This window comes from Terrapene carolina, unplaced genomic scaffold (genome assembly GCF_002925995.2).
Source record: "Terrapene carolina triunguis isolate 2854851 unplaced genomic scaffold, T_m_triunguis-2.0 Scaffold21, whole genome shotgun sequence".
NCBI classification, from domain to species: domain Eukaryota; kingdom Metazoa; phylum Chordata; order Testudines; family Emydidae; genus Terrapene; species Terrapene triunguis.
This window is the reverse complement of record NW_020664372.1, coordinates 35,740,170-35,761,769: the sequence shown is the minus strand read 5'-3', so window position 1 is coordinate 35,761,769 and position 21,600 is coordinate 35,740,170. Positions and strand designations below refer to the sequence as shown.

Genomic DNA, 21,600 nt, shown 5'->3' with positions numbered 1-21,600 from the left:
TTGGAGCTGTCCTGTTTTTTGTACAACAGTGAGTGCCCATGATGGGGTGGGGCAGGGGGCGGGCTGGGGATGGGGGAAGAGGCAATGGGGAAGGAAGAGGGATGGGATGGGGAGGGGATGGAGCAGTGGGGAAGGGGCATTGGATGGGGAATAGAAGGGGATAGGAGAAGTGGGAGCCCAGCATGCGGCATCCCCTTGGCAGGAGCTGGGGCTCCCCCATTAAACAGGCCCATCAAACTCCCACCCTGACAAGCCCCACCTCCCCTACACCTAGAGCACCCCAATGAGCCCCCCCACACCCTCCCCACTGAGCCCCATCTGCACCTGGACCTCCACCCCAAATGAACCCCACCTCCCCTGCACCCAGACCATGCCCTGCCCCGCTGAGCTCCCCACACCTAGACACCCCATGCTGAGTCCCAACCACCTTCACCTGGATCCCCCCTGCAGAGTTCCATTGCCCCTGCACCTGGAACCCTCCCCCGCGAGTCCCTGTGCATCCAGATCCCCCACTGAGCCACCCACACCCAGATTGCCCCATACAGATCCCTCTTACCCCCACCTGGATCTCTCCACACTAAGTCCCTCTGCACTTGGATCCTGCTGCCAGGCTGAGCCTGCCTGTCCACACCTGGTGTGTCTTGCACAGAGGGGCAGGGCCCCAGAGTGTTTCTGGGGCAGGCCTGGCCCTTGCGTTGTGTCAGGGTCAGGTGCAGCCTCACTGCTGAGTCCCTGTCCCAGGATGGGGGGAGGCTGCAGGGTCATCTCTCACCTCCATACAACCAGTGGCCTGTGCTCCCCACTGCCATGCTGGAGCTTCCACATTTATTTTATTGACAAAGAAAATTTGCAGAATTTTAAAATATTGTGCACAGAACTTTTTTATTTTTTGATGCAGAATTCCTTCATGGGGTGCTGTACAGCTGTGATGGTGGGACTGTGAGGGGGATGGTGGGCAGTAGGGTGGTCTGGGGGGGCGCTGGGCATAGGGACCAGGGGGAGGTCTCAGCGAGAGGGCAGTGGGCATAGGGATCTGTGATGGAGGTCTCTGGGCGAGCGGGTGCTGGGCATAAAGGCGGGGCACTGGGCAGGGGGGTGGTATGGCACGGGCCCATCCCCAGGGGGAAGGGGCATGCTGGCAGCGCAGGGCTGGGCGGACCAGTGCGCATCTGTTGGCTGCAGGTTTGTAAACAGAGCCCTTGTGCTGGGCAGTGTGGAGCGGGGCAGATCCCACCATGCCATGCCCTGTCTCATTGCCCCCAACTGGCCCTCCCTCTGGGGACCAACCCTTCTGCCCCCCTGCGCCATGCCCCACTGCCCCCATGGGAGCCCACAAATATGTTTGGCGCCAGGTCCGCAAAAAGTTAATCCAGCCCTGAGCTTGAAAACTTGTACTTTTCATCAAAAGAAGTTGGTTCAATAAAAGATTATCTCATCTACACACTCTCTCTCATATCCTGATACCAACACGGCCACAACACTGCAAACTATCTTGCATATATCAGAGAAGCAAACTGCAAAGGTATGTTGTAGAGGCTGCGTTAGACCTACCTGAATGTGCCCTGAAACCCATTGGTTGCTGAACACAATAAATCATTCATATCCTGATCTGCTTGGGCAGTCTTATGCTGGGAAGGAGTTTATGATCCTAATCTTATCCAACACATCACAAGTAAAGTAGGGCAACTTGTGAATTAGTTTGATCCTATTTAAAAAATAAAATTAAGACCCTCTTGACATTCAAAGTGTGTAGCTGAATTCCTTTCAAATGCACCTGCATCGCAAGGAAAAATGCAAGGTTAATGGACCTGTGATGGAAATCAGAAACCACTTTAAGACAGGATTTGAGGTAAACATGTAGGCCCATCTTATGGAATGTTAAATAAGGAGGCTGGGGAGGGGGGTAAGAAAATCATTTTGCTAGCACGGCTTGATGGAAGACAATCCTCTGAGGAATTTCTTGCACTGACAAATGCCTCAGATCTCAAGAGATCCATCTACTTCATATCTTTATTAAGTAAGGATCTAGAAGCTCCAGTCTAGATTTCTCATTAGCTACTACCACTACCAGAGAGAGCCTGGTAGTGGGTGAAAGTAAAAAGATATTCAAAATCCTTCTCAGGAATTTGATACATAGTGTATGCCTACTTTAAAGCAGGTAGGAATTGAAGTTTGGGTTAACTCAAAGTCCCTACACAGCTCCAGAATACCCTTATTTATGGGGATAACCACACATTCAGCTGTTTGGGCTGAAGCATATTGAAAACCTGCAGGATTTCTATACAAAACTTGCAATTTCTTTTGATTAATTTAAAAGATATACCTAGATACTACTGCAATGGTGAACTTATAAATAATATAAACAGGATATTTACTAGTTTAGGCTTCATCCACCGCTCCCTCCCGCACCCCGAATGCATCAAACAAATTATGTCCTTTTTTTAAAAGCACTCCACAATTTAGCTCCATCCCTTCTAACTCACTTTACTGCAACGTTGACTCCCACTTTAATTCCACGAATAAGGTCTCAATCACCCACCTCTTCAACAAGCACTTCTGTGCTTCTTCCCATGCCAACCATGATGTATGGAAAATGCTCCCAATCAAAATCTGTAGTCACCACCTTATCTTCTTTCAGCTCCCACCTCAAAACTCACTTCCGCCATAATGCATACAGAAAACTGCAATCTGATAATGGCTAGGCCATGGTGAGCTGTGATCACTGCTACAGAATGGCTAAGAACTGTGCAGACTGTTATGTTACCCTGTCTCCATCACTCTGTCCAAGCCCACTTGTGTTTCTCTTCTCCATCTGTCCAGTCCTTTAACTGTAAGCTCTTTGAGGAATGATATTGTCATTTATTATATTTCTGTACAGGGTCTGGGCACATTGGAACTCAACCTAGTTGTGTCCTTTTAGCTCTAGTGCTATACAAAAGTTAATAATGAATAGGTATGATAGTAGTAGTGATTTTGCTAAAATATTCCAAACACCTGTAAATTAAAAAGAAAAGAGAGGCATACTTGCCTCTCGCTCAGCTTCTTTCAATATTGCTTCTTTCTCCTTGACTCTCTGCACAAACATCTGTCTCATCTCCTCCTCCTTCCGCTGCAATTCGCCAAAGAACTCATGCCGCTTAGCTTCATAGGTCTCCTGTAGACTGAAGTCCAGAGAATTTATAGTCTCTATCATATTGTTTGTAAGATAAGGAAACATAAAGGAAGCATGTAAATACAGTTTGGCACATTACTTCAACAAGTTGTTCAGCTCATGTACAAATCTCTCGAATTTCTCATATGCAAGTAATAAACAACCTTAAATAGAAGCAACTACTCCCTATACCTTTGTAGTAAACATGCCTGGGTAGATTAAAAAAACTGACAAGAAGCCCTTTACTGATCTGATATGAATCACTTCAAATTACAGCAGTTTAGGACTGTTACAATTATTGAAACATGGAGTAGGAACACACTCAATCTCCAATTTGCAAAATGTAGAGTTTACAAGAAAAGGAGGTGGCAGGACACCCAAGATGTTGGAAAAGGATAGGAGTTCTCTCATACTTTGACAGACTGATTGTAATCAATGAAAACTTAGCGTCTCTGAAATGTTTCATCCGAGATGCTACTTTGCACATAACAGCAGTTAGATTGATTATGCCCCTATAAAAAAAGCTAACCTTGGGGAAATAAGTGAAGTAAGAAGGCTCAACCTGAATGAAGGGAAATAATGTGACCCTCAAACAAAATATATAGGATTCTTTATGTGATTTCAAAATTGAATATCTGGGATAGTCATGTGTCTAAAGGTGATATCTGATTTTACAAGTACTTTGATATCCACAATATAGGCTTATTTCTTGAAAAGTCTGAATTTCCTTAACAAAAACATTTTTGTTAGTATGGTTTTAAAAAAATTAGTTTCTTCACACAAGATAACACATTTGAAGCTTACCATACTGGTCTTTGAAATTATTAAGAGGGTAACAACAAAAAAATAGTTGCTATCAAGCAAACACCTGGACACAAAACACAGAAGCAGGATATCAACAACAAAACTGTTAATCAGATCATGTTGTTTTATTCCTGTACCCACACCTCAGTTCCCATCTTAAAAAAAGGATAACCTACCTATCTTTGAGAAATGTTTTGTCACGCTTGAATGAAAAATGCTCTTTCCAAAAAGTATCTGAATAAAAGTTTTGTAAGACAGCAAAGTCTATGATAATTGAGTTTGTGGGCCAGATCCTCAGCTGGTATAGATAAGTCCATTTATTTTACACCAGCTGAGAACCTGGGCCTGTCTCTTACAGGAAATAATGCTGATGAGTAGTTTAATAAAAGGATCTTTAAAGTATTAGAAATGATTAAGGATAAGATTGTGTCATGAAGGTCACGGATTCCATGACTTTCAGAGACCTCAGTGACATTTTCCTCTTCAGCCGTGTGCCCTGGGGCAGCGGGGCTGGAGCTGTCAGCTGCTGGGGGGCCCCGGATCTCTGAGCCGCCAGGGGGGCAAGCGGGGGCCCTGGAGCTGTCAGCCACCATGGCAGTGGATGCTGGAATTCCCCTCTTCTATAGTGGGGCTCAGACTCTCAATCCCCTCCCTGGGGCTTGGGCTTCAGTCGCTCCCCATGTCAGACCTCCCCATTATTTTTAGTAAAATCACAGACAGGTTGCGGGCCTCCGTGAATTTTTGTTTATTGTCCACAACCTGTCAGTGACTTTTACTAAAAATAACCATGACAAAGTCGTAATGTTGGCAATGATGTCCCTCTCTGTTCTGGTGTTACATGTGCCCTGTTTGCCTTCTTTAATATGCTTGTTCTCTTTTCTAGCTGCATCTGGCATCTTTCCCCAGCTATCAAGAGCAAGGTTCATGGCTTCCTTCCAGGCTGCTGAAACACTGCATCAACATCTTTTTATTCATTAACTTATGTTCTTCCTTTTTGGCACATTAACAGATTTAAATCCTATTCAGCTGTTATCACTCAAAGTAATTTTCAGTATAAAAAGGTCTGAATCAGGAAAACTAAGAACTTGCTGATGTAGATGTTACAATAAACTGAAACAGTTTCACCTCTTGTTATTTGTACTTAATTCTATGACAGTGGCAGGAAAGCTCCCCAATCCTAAATATCAATCCATTTTGAGTCAACTTAACAGGCAGTATGACATCACCGGTGCTGACAGTCTATTCACTCCACTTCTTTCTTTCATCCTTCTATGAAAGTCTTGTTGCTGAATGTTTCAATTATTAAATCAGATGTAGTTCCTTCACTACTTTTTTTCCTCCACACATTCAGCACTTTGTTGCTTACTGCCTCACAGACTGTTGGGTGGTGGGACTGCAACATCCTTTCAGTAGGGTAATGGCAGAGGGGGTTGATTCACCTCTTCTTACTCTAAAGCTCTCCTCAATTCACAGGTAAGTGTTTGACACCATTGGTAAGTTAATCACTGTGACAACACTACTTTCCTTCCTCTTCTCTTCTCCCAATGTGGGATACAAGGATTGTAACAAAAGTAAGTTACTGTATCTCAGGATATGTCTACACTACTGTGGTAAGTCGACCTACGCTACGCAACGTGAATAACGTAGCTGGAGTCGACGTACCTTAGGTCAAGTTACCGCAGGGTTTACACTTACCTTACTCTTCTTGTGGGGAGTAGAGTACAGGGGTTGACTGGAGAGCGATCTGCAGCTGATTTGGCAGGTCTTTACTAGACTCGCTAAATCGACTGCTGGTGGATCGACCTCAGAGCGTCGATCCCCGCTGTAGTGCAGATCTGCCCTAGGTACTGTGTGTTTTTTCAACCAAATGAACAGTCCATTTTTAAAAAAATAAGTCATGGTAGCAACCATTTCAAGTCTCTAAGTATAAACCAGCTTAATAAAAGAAAAGGCTGTTGGGAAGATTAATGAATTTATATTTGTGAGATGTTTTGATACTATGCTATAATTTCAGTTCCCAGACAGATGATTGTTGTTGACCTGCAGCTGGGGTATTTTTTTGAGCACATTAAAAGTGTCAAATATAAGTCATCACTTGAACCGCTCAGATTTAGTGCTGGAATGGTGAAAGGTCACCGCATCAATAATTTTATGAGACGAGACCAGGTCACTTCTTTAAAAATAAAAATCATCACCACAAGACCTTAATGAGTAAGGTGTCGCTATCTTCTTTCAAATTAAAAGAAATAGAGAAATTAAGGCACCGTTCCTAGAAATTCATTCACTTAGATATATGTTGAAAATTATATTTCTAGGAATAGTTCCGCAGAGAAACATACTGGCTAAAATGGTACGCATCCATTAATTCACACAAAGAAGTCTGCCTTGAAGATACCAGATTTACCAAATAATCACTTATAAAAGCAGTTTTTTGTTCTTTTTTCAGTTTGTTTCTAAAATATAGTATTGTTTTGCAAATCACAATGACAAAAACAGAACATGTAATAACTTCAACCCTCCCCACAATGTTTAATGTCAGCAGAACAATGATCTAAAAAGTGCTTTATTTTAAGAGTGGTTTATATTTCATCAGAGTTTAAGTTGGCACTATATGTATCTAATGAATTGTTTATACTGTGGTCAGTTAAATGCTTTTCAAAATGTACACAACACTGGCTCTGACATGCTTCGTATAATGCACTCCAGCTTTAAAATGAAAATCTAATACATGGATATTATCACCCTTTCTGTAAGAGGGGTTGTTGGGGGAAGGGAGTTTGTGACAAAGGCATTTATGTACAAATAAGGTAAATAATTTTTAATATTTTACTAATACACTTCACATACTTCACTATAGCACTACTACCTACCTTTCTACAGAAGCGTGGCTGTGAGATATAGACTTTTTGCTATCTGTGTAACCCTTTAGTAGGGGGACCCTAAAAACAAAGGTGCAAATCAATCAAGTTTTGCTCATGTTCAATGAGCTTAATTTAAGCAGGCTTAGTAGGACACTTAATATTTCATCTCACAAAGATCAAATGTACAAGTTGATAGAAATATAAAGAGAGTGATCCAAATAACCTACCTTAAGAGTGATTCAGGTAACTTACTCCTCAGATATATTCTATTAATAAAACCCTCCATTTGACAGAAAAGCTTTAGAACTCTTCAGTATCAAAACCCAACAGGAGTTAAGGAACTACAGTTAACAGTCTCAAGATTTAAATTCTGAAGATGGTGGCAAGGTGTTTTCAGGGAGTTCTTTGACTCAGACTCACTATCCCAGAGGTTTCCTAAAGTTGACAATAACGGACTTTCAGAATGTGCCTAGGCGTTTACCCGAATAAAGGTTTGAACAAGAGGCAACCTGTATCTAAATGACTGGTTAAGGATGGGGTTTAAGATCCTTTTAGCGATAATGGCTGTCATGATTTTATTGTTTTTATTCTTTATATATACAAGCAGCATAGCACTTTAAACAAAAGACGGGATATAGGAATTCCTATAGTGGATCAGACCTATGATCCATCCAGTCCAGTATCCCATCTATAAGAGTGACCAGCACCAGATACTTCAGGAGAAGGTGCAAGAAACCCCACAGTAGGCAGCTGAGAGAGAGTCTGGCCCCTATGACAGTCTAATCCTAATCCCTAGTAGTTAGAGATTGGTTTAAACCCTGACACAAGAGGTTTTATATCCCTTCCAACACTTTCTTTTTTAAGCACTAACTGTAAACGCCGTATCAGTGGTTTTCAAACTTTTTTCATTTGTGGACCCTAAAAAATTTCAAACGGAGGTGCGGACATCTTTGGAAATCTTAAAACAGTTTGCAGACATCCAGGGGTCTGCAGATCACAGGTTGAAAACCACTGCTCTATATGGTTAGCAAGAACATCCAAACACTCTTTGAACCTCTATAATTTCTGACTTCAAAGACATCCTGTTTTAATGAGTTACACCATCTAAGCATTGTGGGGAAAAAATACTTCATTTTATCAGTTTTGATTTTGTCTGCTCTTAATGTCACTTAATTTCCCCCTGTTCTTATGTTATGGCCTGGGACAACAGAATCTACCAGTCAATCTTCTCTATACTTTTATAATATCCCTTTTTATTCATCTTCTTTTTATGGTAAACAATCCCAATCTTTCTTCACATGAAGAACTTTTTCATGCTCCTAATCACTCTGTTGCCCTTCTCTGAAAACCCCTCAGAACAAGGACAAGTGCCTGCTCTGAAGAATTTAAAATGTAATCTGACACGATGGCTTAAAAAAGGATGATTAATCCAAGGAATAACTGGTTGCTCCAATTTTGGGCATTCTGTTCCCTTTAAAAGAAAATTGGCTGGGAAGCTTGTAAGACTCACATGTTTTGAATGTAGAAAAATAAAGAATAAAAAAAGATTAACTTCAATCCAAGAAAGTAAACAAACATCCATTTTACAAGCTGTATGTATCTTTCCCCACCTATGCAAACTAGTAGCGTATATTTTCAATGCTCCTGTGACAGTCAGTTTTCTTCCACCAGAGGATAAACATCTCCTAAGGAAAGAATTTAGGAAATATCCTGGAGTAGGCCCTAACACAGCATTGGGTCAGTGAGCAGTGGACTGCAGGAGGGATGCTTATTAGCTATCAGCTAGCCTCCTACCACCTGCCAACATAGGAACCAAAGGAAAGACTCAGGGAGGCACCAGCCAGGAGTCACTTCACTCTGGACTCTGCCTGCACACACTTCTATCTACAGCAGAGGAGAGAAGAGAGGAACAAACACTTCTGCTGGATCAGGACACAGTATAATATAATTCCACTCATAGATTTCCTACAAATTGATGAGGTACAGGTAATGATCATTTGTTTAAGGGTATGTCGGTGGGTAGTGATCGATCTATCGGGATCGATTTATCGCGTCTAGTGTAGACGCGATAAATCGATCCACGATCACTCTGCCGTCGACTCCTGTACTCCACCGCGGCAAGAGGCGGAAGCAGAGTCAACAGGGGAGCGGCGGCAGTCAACCCCTCGCCGTGAGGATGCAAGGTAAGTCGACCTAAGATACATCGACTTCAGCTACGCTAGTCTCGTAGCTGAAGTTGCGTATCTTAGGTCGATCCCCCCCATCCTCCCCCCGTACTGTAGACAAGGCCTAAGTGGTAAATGGGCTTTAGGACAGTAATTTAACATTAAAGGTTCCAATAGCTCTGGTCAGTATACTTTCTGCATTAATGGCCATATATAAATGGAGGGCTGACTATCGCAACTTTTACTCCAAGGAAGTTGCAGGTGCTCTACACCTGTCAGAATCAGGCTCTGACTGATTATGACTGGAAGTAAACAGAAAGACACTCACCTTTAAGAAAAGCCTACGTAATTTAAGTACATGATACAAGTAGTATCCTGGTAGATTTCTGGATTTTTAAATGGCAGCTTGCAGATCTACTCAATCTTCAAACAGCTACCATACAATTATCTCTCTCTCAATCTCTCCTCTCCTCCACTCTAATCTTAAATTCTAAATCCTTCAACAACTTGATTTCCAGACTGGTAACAGGTTGGCTATTTTCAGGGCTAGTAAACAAGAGTTCTAACCACATGATCAAACCAGTTATGTTTGACTACAAGTGATGAACCCTGCAAAGTGTTAGAAACTAGAATTTATCATCTAAAACTGTATACCACACATCTCTGTTTAGATTGATGTTTGTTTAGTATAATCACTACACTTAGTAATACCCTTTTGCGATAGGGCCTCACACGTGAAGCTTATCTCGTCGTGAACCTATGTGATTCATCTGATCCCTCTTTTCATACAAGTATTCTTTTACAAGGCACATGTATAAGATTTGTTGGGTAGACATCCTTAATTCAGATTAATACAATCTAAATTACAACCAGCTCCATTTAAATCCCCTGGGGATTAGGATATAGTGGTTTGTTAGAACTCCATTATAAACAAAAAAAAGTCTGGAATGCAGCTACAAATAAATAACAGTTAACTGTTCTTATTACTAAGCAAACTCACAGAGGACATTAGGTTAGGAGGACTACTATATTTATTGGCCTATTTAACCATGAAACATTGTTATCTTTGCTTTCCCATCCCTATTCCTGTTACACCCACTTGTACCTTAAGTATGTTTCTAACTTTTCAATTTGGAATTGGGACCATTTCTTTCCAGGTTTTCTGAGAGGACCTAGCATGCTTTGGGGCACAATAATAATTCCACTGCCTTACATGCAATGGACACTTATCAACATAGTTTTTCATACTAGACAATTTATGAAAACCAATTATGGTTTTCTCTGCCTATGACCTCATCAGCAGTCCTAACAATACAAGACCTATTGCTGTTGCCCTGCAAAAGGAACAGTTTTGGACTAAAATTAAATTCAAAATGAATTATCAATCATTAATTAGTGGCAACTATATGAGGGTATGTATTTATTAAATCATCAAAATGACATACGTGCAATACCACAAAGCTCCTGATGGAGCAAAGCCAGCATATTATTCAAATATAGCAAAATTTTGCTACTTTACACTGACTGAGAAACCCGTTGCAGATTATCAAATTTTGCAAGTGAACAAACAATTATAAAAAGTCAGGGAAACTGACTTCACTAGATGTACTTTGTTCATTTATTGAGTACAATTTAATTTTAATTATTTGTAGTAATACCTTGCACTGCTAAATAGTAGTAAATGTACTATTGTATATTTTGTAAAAGTGTTGGCGTTTTAATAATTTTGCAACTCACTTTGTGAATACATTTTTGCTGAGAAGTGGCCAAGATGGTCATTTTTCTGAGAAATGACTGGATTTGCAGTTCAGTAAAGTGGGAATTATTGAGGTTCTACTGTACTGTCTCTGTGGGACAGAGCCACCCTTTTCCCCATATTGCTGATGGATTTAATTCCAATTAGTAGACTTTCTGTAGTTTATTCTATGATTTGTGTAGTAGTTCCATCAAATACTTTATGGATAATGTTACATTATTGGGCAGGCTGTATATCAAATGAATCCTCTGAATTCTCTCTTCTCATTATAACGTTATATAAATTTTCCTTCAGACAAACCAAGTGCCTTCTCTTTTAGGCATCAATGTAATTCTCACTGTGGTACAGAGCACAGGGAGAATTGCATGCAGATCCCGCTTGCCTATTTTTGTCACAATAAATCAGTTAGTTAATTCCTCTCTTTAAATTCTTTTACTGTACCTATTTCCCTCCTTAAAAAACAATGGTGCCTTCAATAGTTGTGGCTAAGCATATCTAATTCATCTGTCGCAACAGAGTATGCTTGCCATTAATCGCAGGGTTCTCAATAGGCTAGCTATTCAACAGGCCCCCAATACAGCTGCACACCAATGGCAGTTATAGCTTTCTGTAATTCTGATTTCTTGTCAGAGAATCCAATTCCAATCAACATCCAGGGAGTAGAGTGTTAAAACATATAAGTATAATGCTGCAACTTTAGGCCTGGAAATAGTTTAAAGCAGCTTGAAGCTTTAGTTTAGATGCCATATGCATTTTGCTGAAGAAATTGCAGCTATATGAACACCAACATTAAGAAAAGGTAGGAGGTACTGCAGTCAACACATTTATGATGCTGACTATGGACATTTCCAATAGCAGCTGAAACTAGATTTGCCAGTTGCAATACAGTGGTATCACTGAACTTGTCTCTTAATGCCAGCTAAGACCTTTTGCCATTTACATGAACAATTTCCGAATTTGAAGGAAGAATTATTCAGCTACCAATGCATTTAAAGCCTGATCTAAAGCCCATGAAGTAAAAGCAAATGGAAAGACTTCCACTGACTTCAGTGAGCTTTGGATCTGACCCTTAGTTTTCTACTTATGGAAAGCTCATATGCTTCCTGTTAGGTTTGGTCAAGAACGATCTAATTCACTACCTAGTGTCCTGATTGAGGGACAACTCAAGATTATTTAATCAAATATTCTATACATGTGCAGTTACATTCAGATTTCTCTCATGGTAGTTGATGTTCTACATTACCACCTGGTGGCTAGAGAGGTTTTCTGAAGGTCTTTAGACCTTTTGGAAAGTGCTCTCATATCCAGCATGATCATGTGTCAAATAAACTCACTTGACAGAATAATGCTAAAAACAGGTATTCATTTAATTAATGCCAAAAACCATGTTGTCCTAAACATTAACATTCTGCAGTTCATATCTGTTGCTGCAGCTTTGTAGCTTCTTCTTGGAGATAAAGATGAAAACTGAGAATTTACGCAACTAGAAAAACTATTCTAAAACTAGTTGGAAAATGCGTTACTTTTTAGTATTAGTAATAACTGGGTAAAGATGGGCAGATATAAAAATATCAAATAATGATGAGTCAGAGCATTAAAAAACATTTTTAAGTTCCAGGATATTTTGCTGTTTTTTAAATGTATATTCCATCCCAGAGTTGGCCACCACTACTGCACAGCAGTAAATTGGCACTTCACAGATTTCCATTCTCAATAGAATTCGACTACTAATTATAGACTGGGAGGAGAGAAAAATTGGCAGTTCAGAAGTCTATTTCTGGAAGAATTCTAACACGCAATGTGCACGTACAAATGAAGCAGTCATATATGTAGAAAGAAGAGGCTACATAAAGGAAAAAAGATCAGAAAGTTAGAAAAGATAGAAAAATTGGGAAATAGGAATTATGAGGATTTGCTGTGCAAAGTGCGATTATACAAAAAAAGCCTGTTTACAAGTAAGCTCTTTCTTTTTGCTTTTCATGAGAACTTTTGGAATCCCCCCTTAATTCTATGGCAGGCTATTTGGAGATTTTCTGTGGCATGAACAAATTTCTAATCTTTATGGGTAAAGAAATGTAAAAAGTTAAAAGTAGTACCAGTGATTTTATAGGATTGAAGTTATTTATTCAATTATTTCTGACCATGGAGTCCAACCACACTACCACTTCTACATCAGATATCAATAACAGATGAGACAAAACAGCAAAGTTGGAAGTATAAGAAAAAGCAAGGTTATGCTGGAATTAGTTTCAACGGCAAGAAAAAAGAATAGAGAATAAGTGTACATACATGTAGAAGAACGTGGGCTGCCAAATGTGTTTTTGCAAGAAATAAATCAAAATCCTCAGTTTTGGAACAAAGCATCAGTGATCTATGAGAAATACAGAAATAGTCTGTACTCCTCTAAAATAGTCACATCACACATATAGTATACGGTGATGATAACTAGATAAAAATATTACAATTTCCATGTATTACTGATATTTCCTTCAGACAGCACTATTTGTTTCTAGTGGTGGGTTAAAGGATATAATTTTTCTTCCTTTCCCTCAGACTCTAAAGGATTAGGGATCATAATGCAGAGGGATGAATGAACTCAACATTCAAGCTAAAGGATTCATCCCCTTACCTGACTGGTTTGTTTTCAGGGCCTGTGTCTCTGAAGCCCATCTCTTCCAGTTTGCAGCGTCTATACAGCTCATAATGCCGTGCATGAGTCTGTTCTCTCAGGTCTTCCATATTTGTGCAAATAAGCATCTCACGAAGCTTTACAAAGTCACAGTGGTTCTCATTTTCCACTATTCAAGTAAATAATAATAGTAATATTGATCCATGATATACAAATGACTATACCGTAGAACAGTATTTTGAATAACCTTGGTATTTTCTATTCAATTGGTTGATTAAGTTTTTTGGGGGTAAAATGCCCCTAGTTTCTTTTACCCAGTTGCTGCCTCATGATTTGTGATACATAATTCAAGCATTAACTATAAACATTGTTTATCAGGCTCCATTATTTTTCTTTTCATGACTCCCTATTTGAATCTACAAAAGAAATTACTTTCTTTCTCCTCTGTTCTGATATAATAGCCTTGTAACATTTGGTAATGCCAGCTGCACCTTTACAATGCAATAACATAACTAATCACCACATCCAGGATCTGGATGGCCTGATTTTCGGAATTGCTCAGCACTCATAAATCTCATTTGTGTTGATGGGACCTGGAAGATCAAGCCATGAATGTTTTGGATCAGTTAGCCTATCAATCTGGCATCAGAAGCCAGCATCAGCCCACTTAATATCAAAACATAAACACTTCTGCAACTTGAGTGGGTTTTATAATGAAAACAACATTCACATACTTGTGAAAAATACTATTCAAAATTCAGATTTTACCTTGTACAATGCCCCAAGGGTACTGTCGAGCTTTCACCATTTTGTTTCCAATCTTCATTTCCTCCATACTCCCCACTACAGCAAATGGTAAATGTCCCTGTAAAATAGTCAGAACAATTCAGTCTTATTTCCCAGTATCCTTACATACGAACTGGAAAACAACACTTGAAAATTAAATCAGAGAAACAACAAGCATTTGGAGACAAATAAACATATTATGTCTACAAGTCAGTTTCACATAGCGAATCCATTTAAAAAGAGCAATAGCTAGTCAAATCCTGGCCTGCTAGTGCACTAAGGGACTTTGGAGCTTCAACGGAGGGCTGCCCATGTCGCAAGGACTCCTGGTTCTCAAATCCAATACAGTCTTCATAGATTGCTACAATAAATGGAGTTTGAGGTAGTTGTCCCTCATGCATCCATTTCTATTGGAAAAGGCCAATAGACAGTTGCACTATTTGGGATACAGCCTTCCTCAAAGCAGAACAGGCATCTTCAGCATCCACCAGTGACAGACATGAGGCCATTACAGGAAGTGCAGGGCTTGAGGCCTGAGATCTTGCTCATGCCACAAGCTCAGACAGCCATGAGGCAGGAAATGTTGCCTCAACACTGAATGACTGCTCCACAACCAAACCTGAAGTACTGCTAACTGGGAAGAAAGTTATTAGAGTAACACATTTTTGGGGGGAGGGGACCCAGACTAGATGAGTGTTTCTAAATTTTTCCTTAAGTAGCTCATAAAAAGACAAATGTAAATATCCAAATGCTACAAATACAAAACCCTATTGCCTCAAGAAGTACATGCAAGAAAAAGCATGAAAAGTGGTAAAGAGGATACTTTACTACCAGAATATCAAACATTCTTTCAAATGTATGCAACATACTTACATTCATAGTGGCATTAATTTTAGAAATGGTTTCATCATCTGTTGGAAACTGGTATATCTGGACTCCATTACTAACCAATTCACTCATGAGTTTGATTTTAAACTTCTGTAGTTCAGTTTTAGAAATGGTGTCTGCTTTGGCTATGACTGGTATAATGTTCACCTATTAAATAATATAAACAACATGAGATGTCTAAAGGCTTTGTTTTCAAGCCTGTAAGTTTTATATGTTAAAATATTCAGTTTCCCATAATGTCTGAATTAATTAATTTCTAACAAGCTTTCCAGTGACTCTTATGTGAATGGTTTCATTCAAAAGCCAACAAACTAATAATAAACACTGTGTACATTTCCAAAGTGAATACTTTGAACATCATAATCAAGCAGTAATGTATTACCTAATAATCCCACCAAACCAGAGCTGATCATAGAACAAAAGTGAATGGAAGAAAGGTATTATAGTCCCAGTAGAAAGAAAGCAAACCTCCATCACCATTCAAAGATAACCATAAGGAAAAGAATAGCAACATACACACAGCTACAATATATATAATTTTACTAAGATACTAAATCCAAAGTTAAGAAAAAATTATATTAACACTGTGTACACTAGCTATTTCTCCTTGTTGGTACCCTAAAAGTCTGCTGTGCTGTTAGATTCAAATATTTAACTTTGCCCTGCTAGCATGTTGCACTGCCAACCATAAAACCTTTTTAGAGAGGCAAGAAGAAGCGCTCTGTGTGGCTCGAAAGCTTGTCTCTCACCAACTGAAGTTGGTCCAGTAAGAGATATTACCTCACCCAAGTTTTCTAATTTCCTAGGACCAATACAGCTACATCACCACATAAAACCTTGTCAATTTAATATTTAACTGATAGGAAAAGCATGAGATTTATACTGATGGTTGTGGAACATATTTTATATGGCAGAAAAAATTAAAAACCTTGATGTGGCAAAACTGAGAACTCAAAAGTTAAGAAATGCCAGAATTAAGGTTACCTGTGCATCCTTAATTTGTCCCCCCTATGCATATACATTATGATACAGTCTTTAAATACATGATCACATACCATTTCTTCCACAGGACCCCTGCCTCATTCAGTACATAGGATGGACCTGCTCTAGGGATGAATCAGGGTTGTGTAGTAAAGGAAGGTACTACCTGATTTGCCGAAGAAGCTGGAAGGTGTGTAGACAATGAGGCAAGGGACTGAGGGAAGATAAAGGATTATCTTATAGTTAAGGCACTTGAATGCTCCCTGGAGAATTGGAGTCTATTGCTGCCTCTGCCACACAGTTCCTATGTAAGGCTGGTTGAGTCACTTAAACCAAATTTTTCACAAGAGGTCACTAAATGTTTCCCTCATTTTCTGAGACCCTGTGGTCTGATTTGGAGAAGTGCTGAGTGATCACAAGTACAACGGAAGTCAATGGGAACTGTGCTTTGAACATTTAAAGTGATATACAATGCTACGTATTCTGAATAATCAGATCCCAAGTGTCAGACTGGGTACCCAAAATTAGTGGATACTTTTTACCTTAATTTCTCTGCACCTCAGTTCCCCATCTCCAAAATGGGGATATAGTCCCTCATCTCACCTGGGTGTTGTGAAGATAAATTGTTTGTGAAGCACTCAGATATTATAGTGATGAGCACCATAGACAAGCCCATGAGGAAATTAATAATGCTGGATTTACAGCAAGGTCTGAAAAGCTTGCGGTAAGTAAGGAGGCCTGGAGCCACACATTGAACAATGAGGAGAAAACAAAATATTGAATACCTACTCATTAAATGATCATTCTCTATTCTGTGCACTGAATGAGACTATCCTAATTAGCATATGATATTGTTGTGATTTTGTCACAGAGATTGTGAAATCCTGGAAATGGCTGTAAAAAACACATTTGATTAGGCCCCGAAACTGAGTGATGTTAACGACCTGATGCACAGGGTCATGGCGAAATTCATGTCTGGCTCATGTGCCCTTCTACAGATGAAGACAGAGGATCAGACGAGCCAAACTTAAGTGGCACTATGACACCATGCGCCAGGTCACAACCCCCAGAGCTGGGCCCACCCTTATAGGACAGGCGCTGCCATTTTGGGGTTAGCTTGCTCTCCAACACCCCCACTGGGTCATGCTTTTTAGCAGCCCTATTATACTCTTGTACATGCTGATAAAGTGAAAACTATATTTTGTGATTTCTCCCATGATTTACTGGTTTTTCCACATGCCTCTGCTGTGAAACTTACTAAAAACATTCCTGCCAAAATCACAGTCTGAATCATAATGCACATGCACAAGGGAGAACAAATTAAGACTGCACAGGCAACCTTAACTCTGGCATTTCCTAAGTTTTGAGAGCTTGACTTTGCAAACAATGTGCTTTTAACTTATGGTATTTTTGACATAATTTCTTATAAAAAATTGGATAAACAAACTCCATCATGTGACATCACATTGAAACCCACATCAGCAAGTTTGGATTCTTTGGATCCATCACACAGACCTCAGCCACTTGAGCTAATGGAGTAACCGAGAGCAACAGTAGGTTGTCATCTTCTATGTGGACCAGCACTAAATAGAGATGGGACATTTTGCCAGTCAGTTTCAAAGATGTTTGCTAACAGCATAGTAATGGTAAGACTCAGGAATCTTGGGTTCCGTTCCAGGCTTAGGAGAAGAGTGCACTATTTTGGGCACTGGCTCTTCTGTCCATTCCCCCCAAATTTGGCCCTTCTGCCATGTACCATCCAATCTGTCCCTGTCTCTTTCCCACCTCTGGCTCTTCATCCCAGTCCCATTCTTCCCATCTAGCTAGTTCCAATCTCCATGCCTCAGGTTTCTGATTCCATTCCCAGTCTCCTTGCCCAACAAGCCCTTGACTCTGGACTCTCCATCCCAGTTCCAGTCTCCCCCACACCAGTCTCCTTGCACAGAAAGTCCCAGTTCTCCTTCTCTCAGCTCCTCATCTCATCCCACCAGCCTGGAGTCACCCCGGCCCCCGGCTTGTAGTCCCAGTCTCTCTCCCTTAGCTCCTCCTCTAATCTCAGTGTCCACCTCACATTCTTGTCCTAGTTTCTTTAGCCAGCCAGTCCCAGTTCTCCCCCTGGCTCAATCATATTTGCCTCTCCCTCCCCCCAGCCCCACTGGTTTCCAGTCTCCTTCTTCTTGTCCAGATAGTACCAGTCTGCCACCCAACTCCTTATCTGATCTCTGTCTTCCCAATGGTCCCCAGTCCCCACACACTCCCATTCCCCTTACAGACAACATCCATACTCCCTCTCAGGTCCCACCTCTTCTTTCTCTGCATTCACATGAGGTAATTTTCTCCTCCGTGTTGCCTGGGAGACAGCAAGGGGGTCAGGGAGAGCACAGGAGAGAGAGGCTCCCTGCTCTCAGTTTCTGGTCCCAGACCCAGCCCAGCCTGCAGCAGTCCAGAGCTGCAATTGCAAAGAAAGTACTGCTTAGCCGCAGGCTGCAGCATGACCAGCATGGATGGAATCTTTGGAGAATTTAGCTACCAAGTTCAAGCAAGTCTCTACTGAGCATGTGCAAACTATAATTTTTCAAAGCTTTATCACTTGGCTAAAGTTGGGCAGATTTTCACAAGGAAAACAAAAAGCAAATTTTTGATACAAAAAACAACCCCATGCTAAATTTCAAGTCCCTGCTCCAAAGCATAGGGATGCTAGAGATTCTCAAAGAAAAGGTTGTCAGTATTGTTAACATGCGCTAAATGTAATTTTCCTTGGCCTCATTCTCAGAACCAGCTGACCCATTGTGGCTAATGTTCTCTCTCTCACACACACACACACACACACACACCCTGAAGCAGATGCCCAGCATGCAAAATTTCAGCCCACATCGTTAAAGTCTGGCAAAGGTAAAAGCATCTAAAAACTGTTTTATAACGGGAAGTGGAGGGGAACCTAATAAGTGTGGCTATCAGCTCCATATTATTTACTTATACACACACACTTTTTAAAAAACACAGCAGGTATGGCTTCTGAAGGCCATTAATTTATAATGAGAGAGACAAGGTGGGTGAGGTAATATTTTTTATTGAACTAACTTCTATTGATGAAAGAGACAAGCTTTCGAGTTCTGTGACCTGAAGAGCTCTGTGGAGCTCCAAAGCGTGTCTCTTTCACCAACAAAAGTTGGTCCAATAAAAAGTATTACCTCACCCATCTTGACATCCGCATATCCTGGGACCAACACAGCTACACCACCACTGCAAACATTAATTCATAATGTAAGAGTAGCAGGTATCTTTCACATTGTTGCAGTGGATGTAGTTAACCAGTTTGTTGGGCATTTGGTCTGAAATTAAGCCAGAACCACTCCATAACTGGTTCCCTATCCTGGCCTTGCTAAATAGAAAGTATTCCTTCTATGAGACAGGTCACCTCTTCCAACATGGAGTTGTCTTAAACCCTACTCAGCAAGACCTATGAGGGTTTGGAGGGACCACAATACTTAGTAGTAGAGAGAGCTAACCTCAGAATAGCTAAATATGTTCAATAATCATAGAATCATAGGACTGGTAGAAATCTTGAGAGGTCATCTAGTCCAGCCCCTGCCTCATGGCAGGACTAAGTATTATCTAGACCATCCCTGACAGGTGTTTATCTAACCTGCTCTTAAAAATCTCCAATGATGGAGATTCCACAACCTCCCTAGGCAATTTATTCCAGTGCTTAAGCACCCCGACAGGAAGTTTTTCCCAATGTCCAATCTAAATTGCCCTGCTGCAATTTAAGCCCATTGCTTCTTCTCCTATCCTCAGAGGTTAAGGAGAATAATTCTTCTCTCTACTTCTTGTAACAACCTTTTGCATACTTGAAAACTGTAATCATATCCCCCCTCAGTCTTCTCTTTTCCATATTAAGCAAACCCAATTTTTTCAATCTTCCCTCATAGATCATGTTTTCTAGACCTTTAATCATTTTTTTCACTCTTCTCTTGACTTTCTCCAATTTGTCCACAACGTTCCTGAAATGTGGCGACCAGAACTGGACACAATATTCCAATTGAGGCCTAATCAGCACGGAGTAGAGTGGAAGAATTACTTCTCGTGTCTTGCTTACAACACTCCTGCTAATACATCCCTGAATGATGTTCACTTTTTTTGCAACAGCGTTACATTGTCGACTCATATTTAGCTTGTGACCCACTATGACCCCTAGATCCCTTTCCTCAGTACTCCTTCCTAGGCGGTCATTTCCTATTTTGTATGTGTGCAACCGATTGTTCCTTCCTAAGTGGAGTACTTTACATTTGTCCTTATTGAATTTCATCCTATTTACTTCAGACCATTTCTCCAGTTTGTCCAGATCATTTTGAATTTTAATCCTATCCTCCAAAGCACTTGCAACCCCTCCCAGCTTGGTATCAGCTGCAAGCTTTATAATGTACTCTCTATGCCATTATCTAAATCATTGACGAAGATATTGAACAGAACCGGACCCAGAACTAATCCCTGCAGGACCCCACTTGTTCCACCCTTCCAGCATGACTGTGAACCACTGATAACTACTCTCTGGGTACTGTTTTCTAACCAGTTTTGCACCCACCTTATAGTAGCTCCATCTAGGTTGCATTTCCCTAGTTTGTTTATGTGACGGTCATGTGAGACAGTATCAAAAACTTTACTAAAGTCAAGATATACCAAGTCTACCGCTTCCCCCCATCCACAAGGCTTGTTACCCTGTCAAAGAAAGCTATCAGGTTGGTTTGACATAATTTGTTCTTAACAAATCCATGCTGACTGTTACTTATCACCTTACTATCTTCTAGATGTTTGCAAATTGACTGCTTAATTATTTGCTCCATTATCTTTCCAGGTACAGAAATTAAGCTGATTGGTCTGTAATTCCCCAGGTTGTCCTTATTTCCATTTTTATAGATTGGCATTATATTTGCCCTTTTCTAGTCTTCTAGAATCTCTCCCGTCTTCCATGACTTTTCGAAGATAATCACTAATGGCTCAGATATCTCCTCACTCAGGTCCTTGAGTATTCTAGGATGCATTTTGTCAGGCCCTGGTGACTTGAAGGTATCTAATTTGTCTAAGTAATTTTTAACTTGTTCTTTCCCTATTTTAGCCTCTTCTGATCCTACCTCATTTTCACTGGTATTCACTATGTTAGACGTCCAATCACCACCAACTGTCTTGGTGAAAACCGAAACAAAGAAGTCATTAAGCACCTCTGCCATTTCCACATTTTCTGTTATTATTTTTCTCCCTCATTTTGTAACGGGCCTACCCTGTCCTTGGTCTTCCTCTTGCTTCTAATGTATTTATAGAATGTTTTCTTGTTACCCTTTATTTCTCTAGCTAGTTTGATGAATGACATATATCAAATATATCAAAGGACTGCAGCACATTGGACTATATTTGTAATGGTTATGTCCTGTTTTATTTTAAAACCCACCTTTCTCCTATATCAGCAAGCAAACAATTATACATTTCACAAAAGCAAACAGCAGATGTTGAGTCAGATGTAGTTTTGTACTGTGAACTGTCCTTTCAAATCCTCTGATTACTTTTATACTGTGTGTTCATGT

The 21,600-nt window shown here is 40.4% G+C and overlaps 1 protein-coding gene across 3 annotated transcripts in view; it reads right to left on the bottom strand.

The window, feature by feature from the left end:
• SEPTIN10 (septin 10) overlaps positions 1 to 21,600 on the bottom strand; it is a 50,482-nt gene that overhangs the window by 7,734 nt on the left and 21,148 nt on the right. For 2 of the 3 annotated variants that reach the window (XM_026647685.1, XM_026647684.2), the window contains exons 5-9: positions 15,026 to 15,187; positions 14,135 to 14,231; positions 13,367 to 13,535; positions 6,826 to 6,894; positions 3,029 to 3,161 (exon numbers count right to left, since the gene is read on the bottom strand). In XM_026647685.1, the coding sequence (XP_026503470.1) occupies positions 3,029 to 3,161; positions 6,826 to 6,894; positions 13,367 to 13,535; positions 14,135 to 14,231; positions 15,026 to 15,187 (630 nt within the window). The remainder of the gene's footprint in view (positions 1 to 3,028; positions 3,162 to 6,825; positions 6,895 to 13,366; positions 13,536 to 14,134; positions 14,232 to 15,025; positions 15,188 to 21,600) is intronic. The other variant, XM_026647691.2, reaches the window with a different exon arrangement.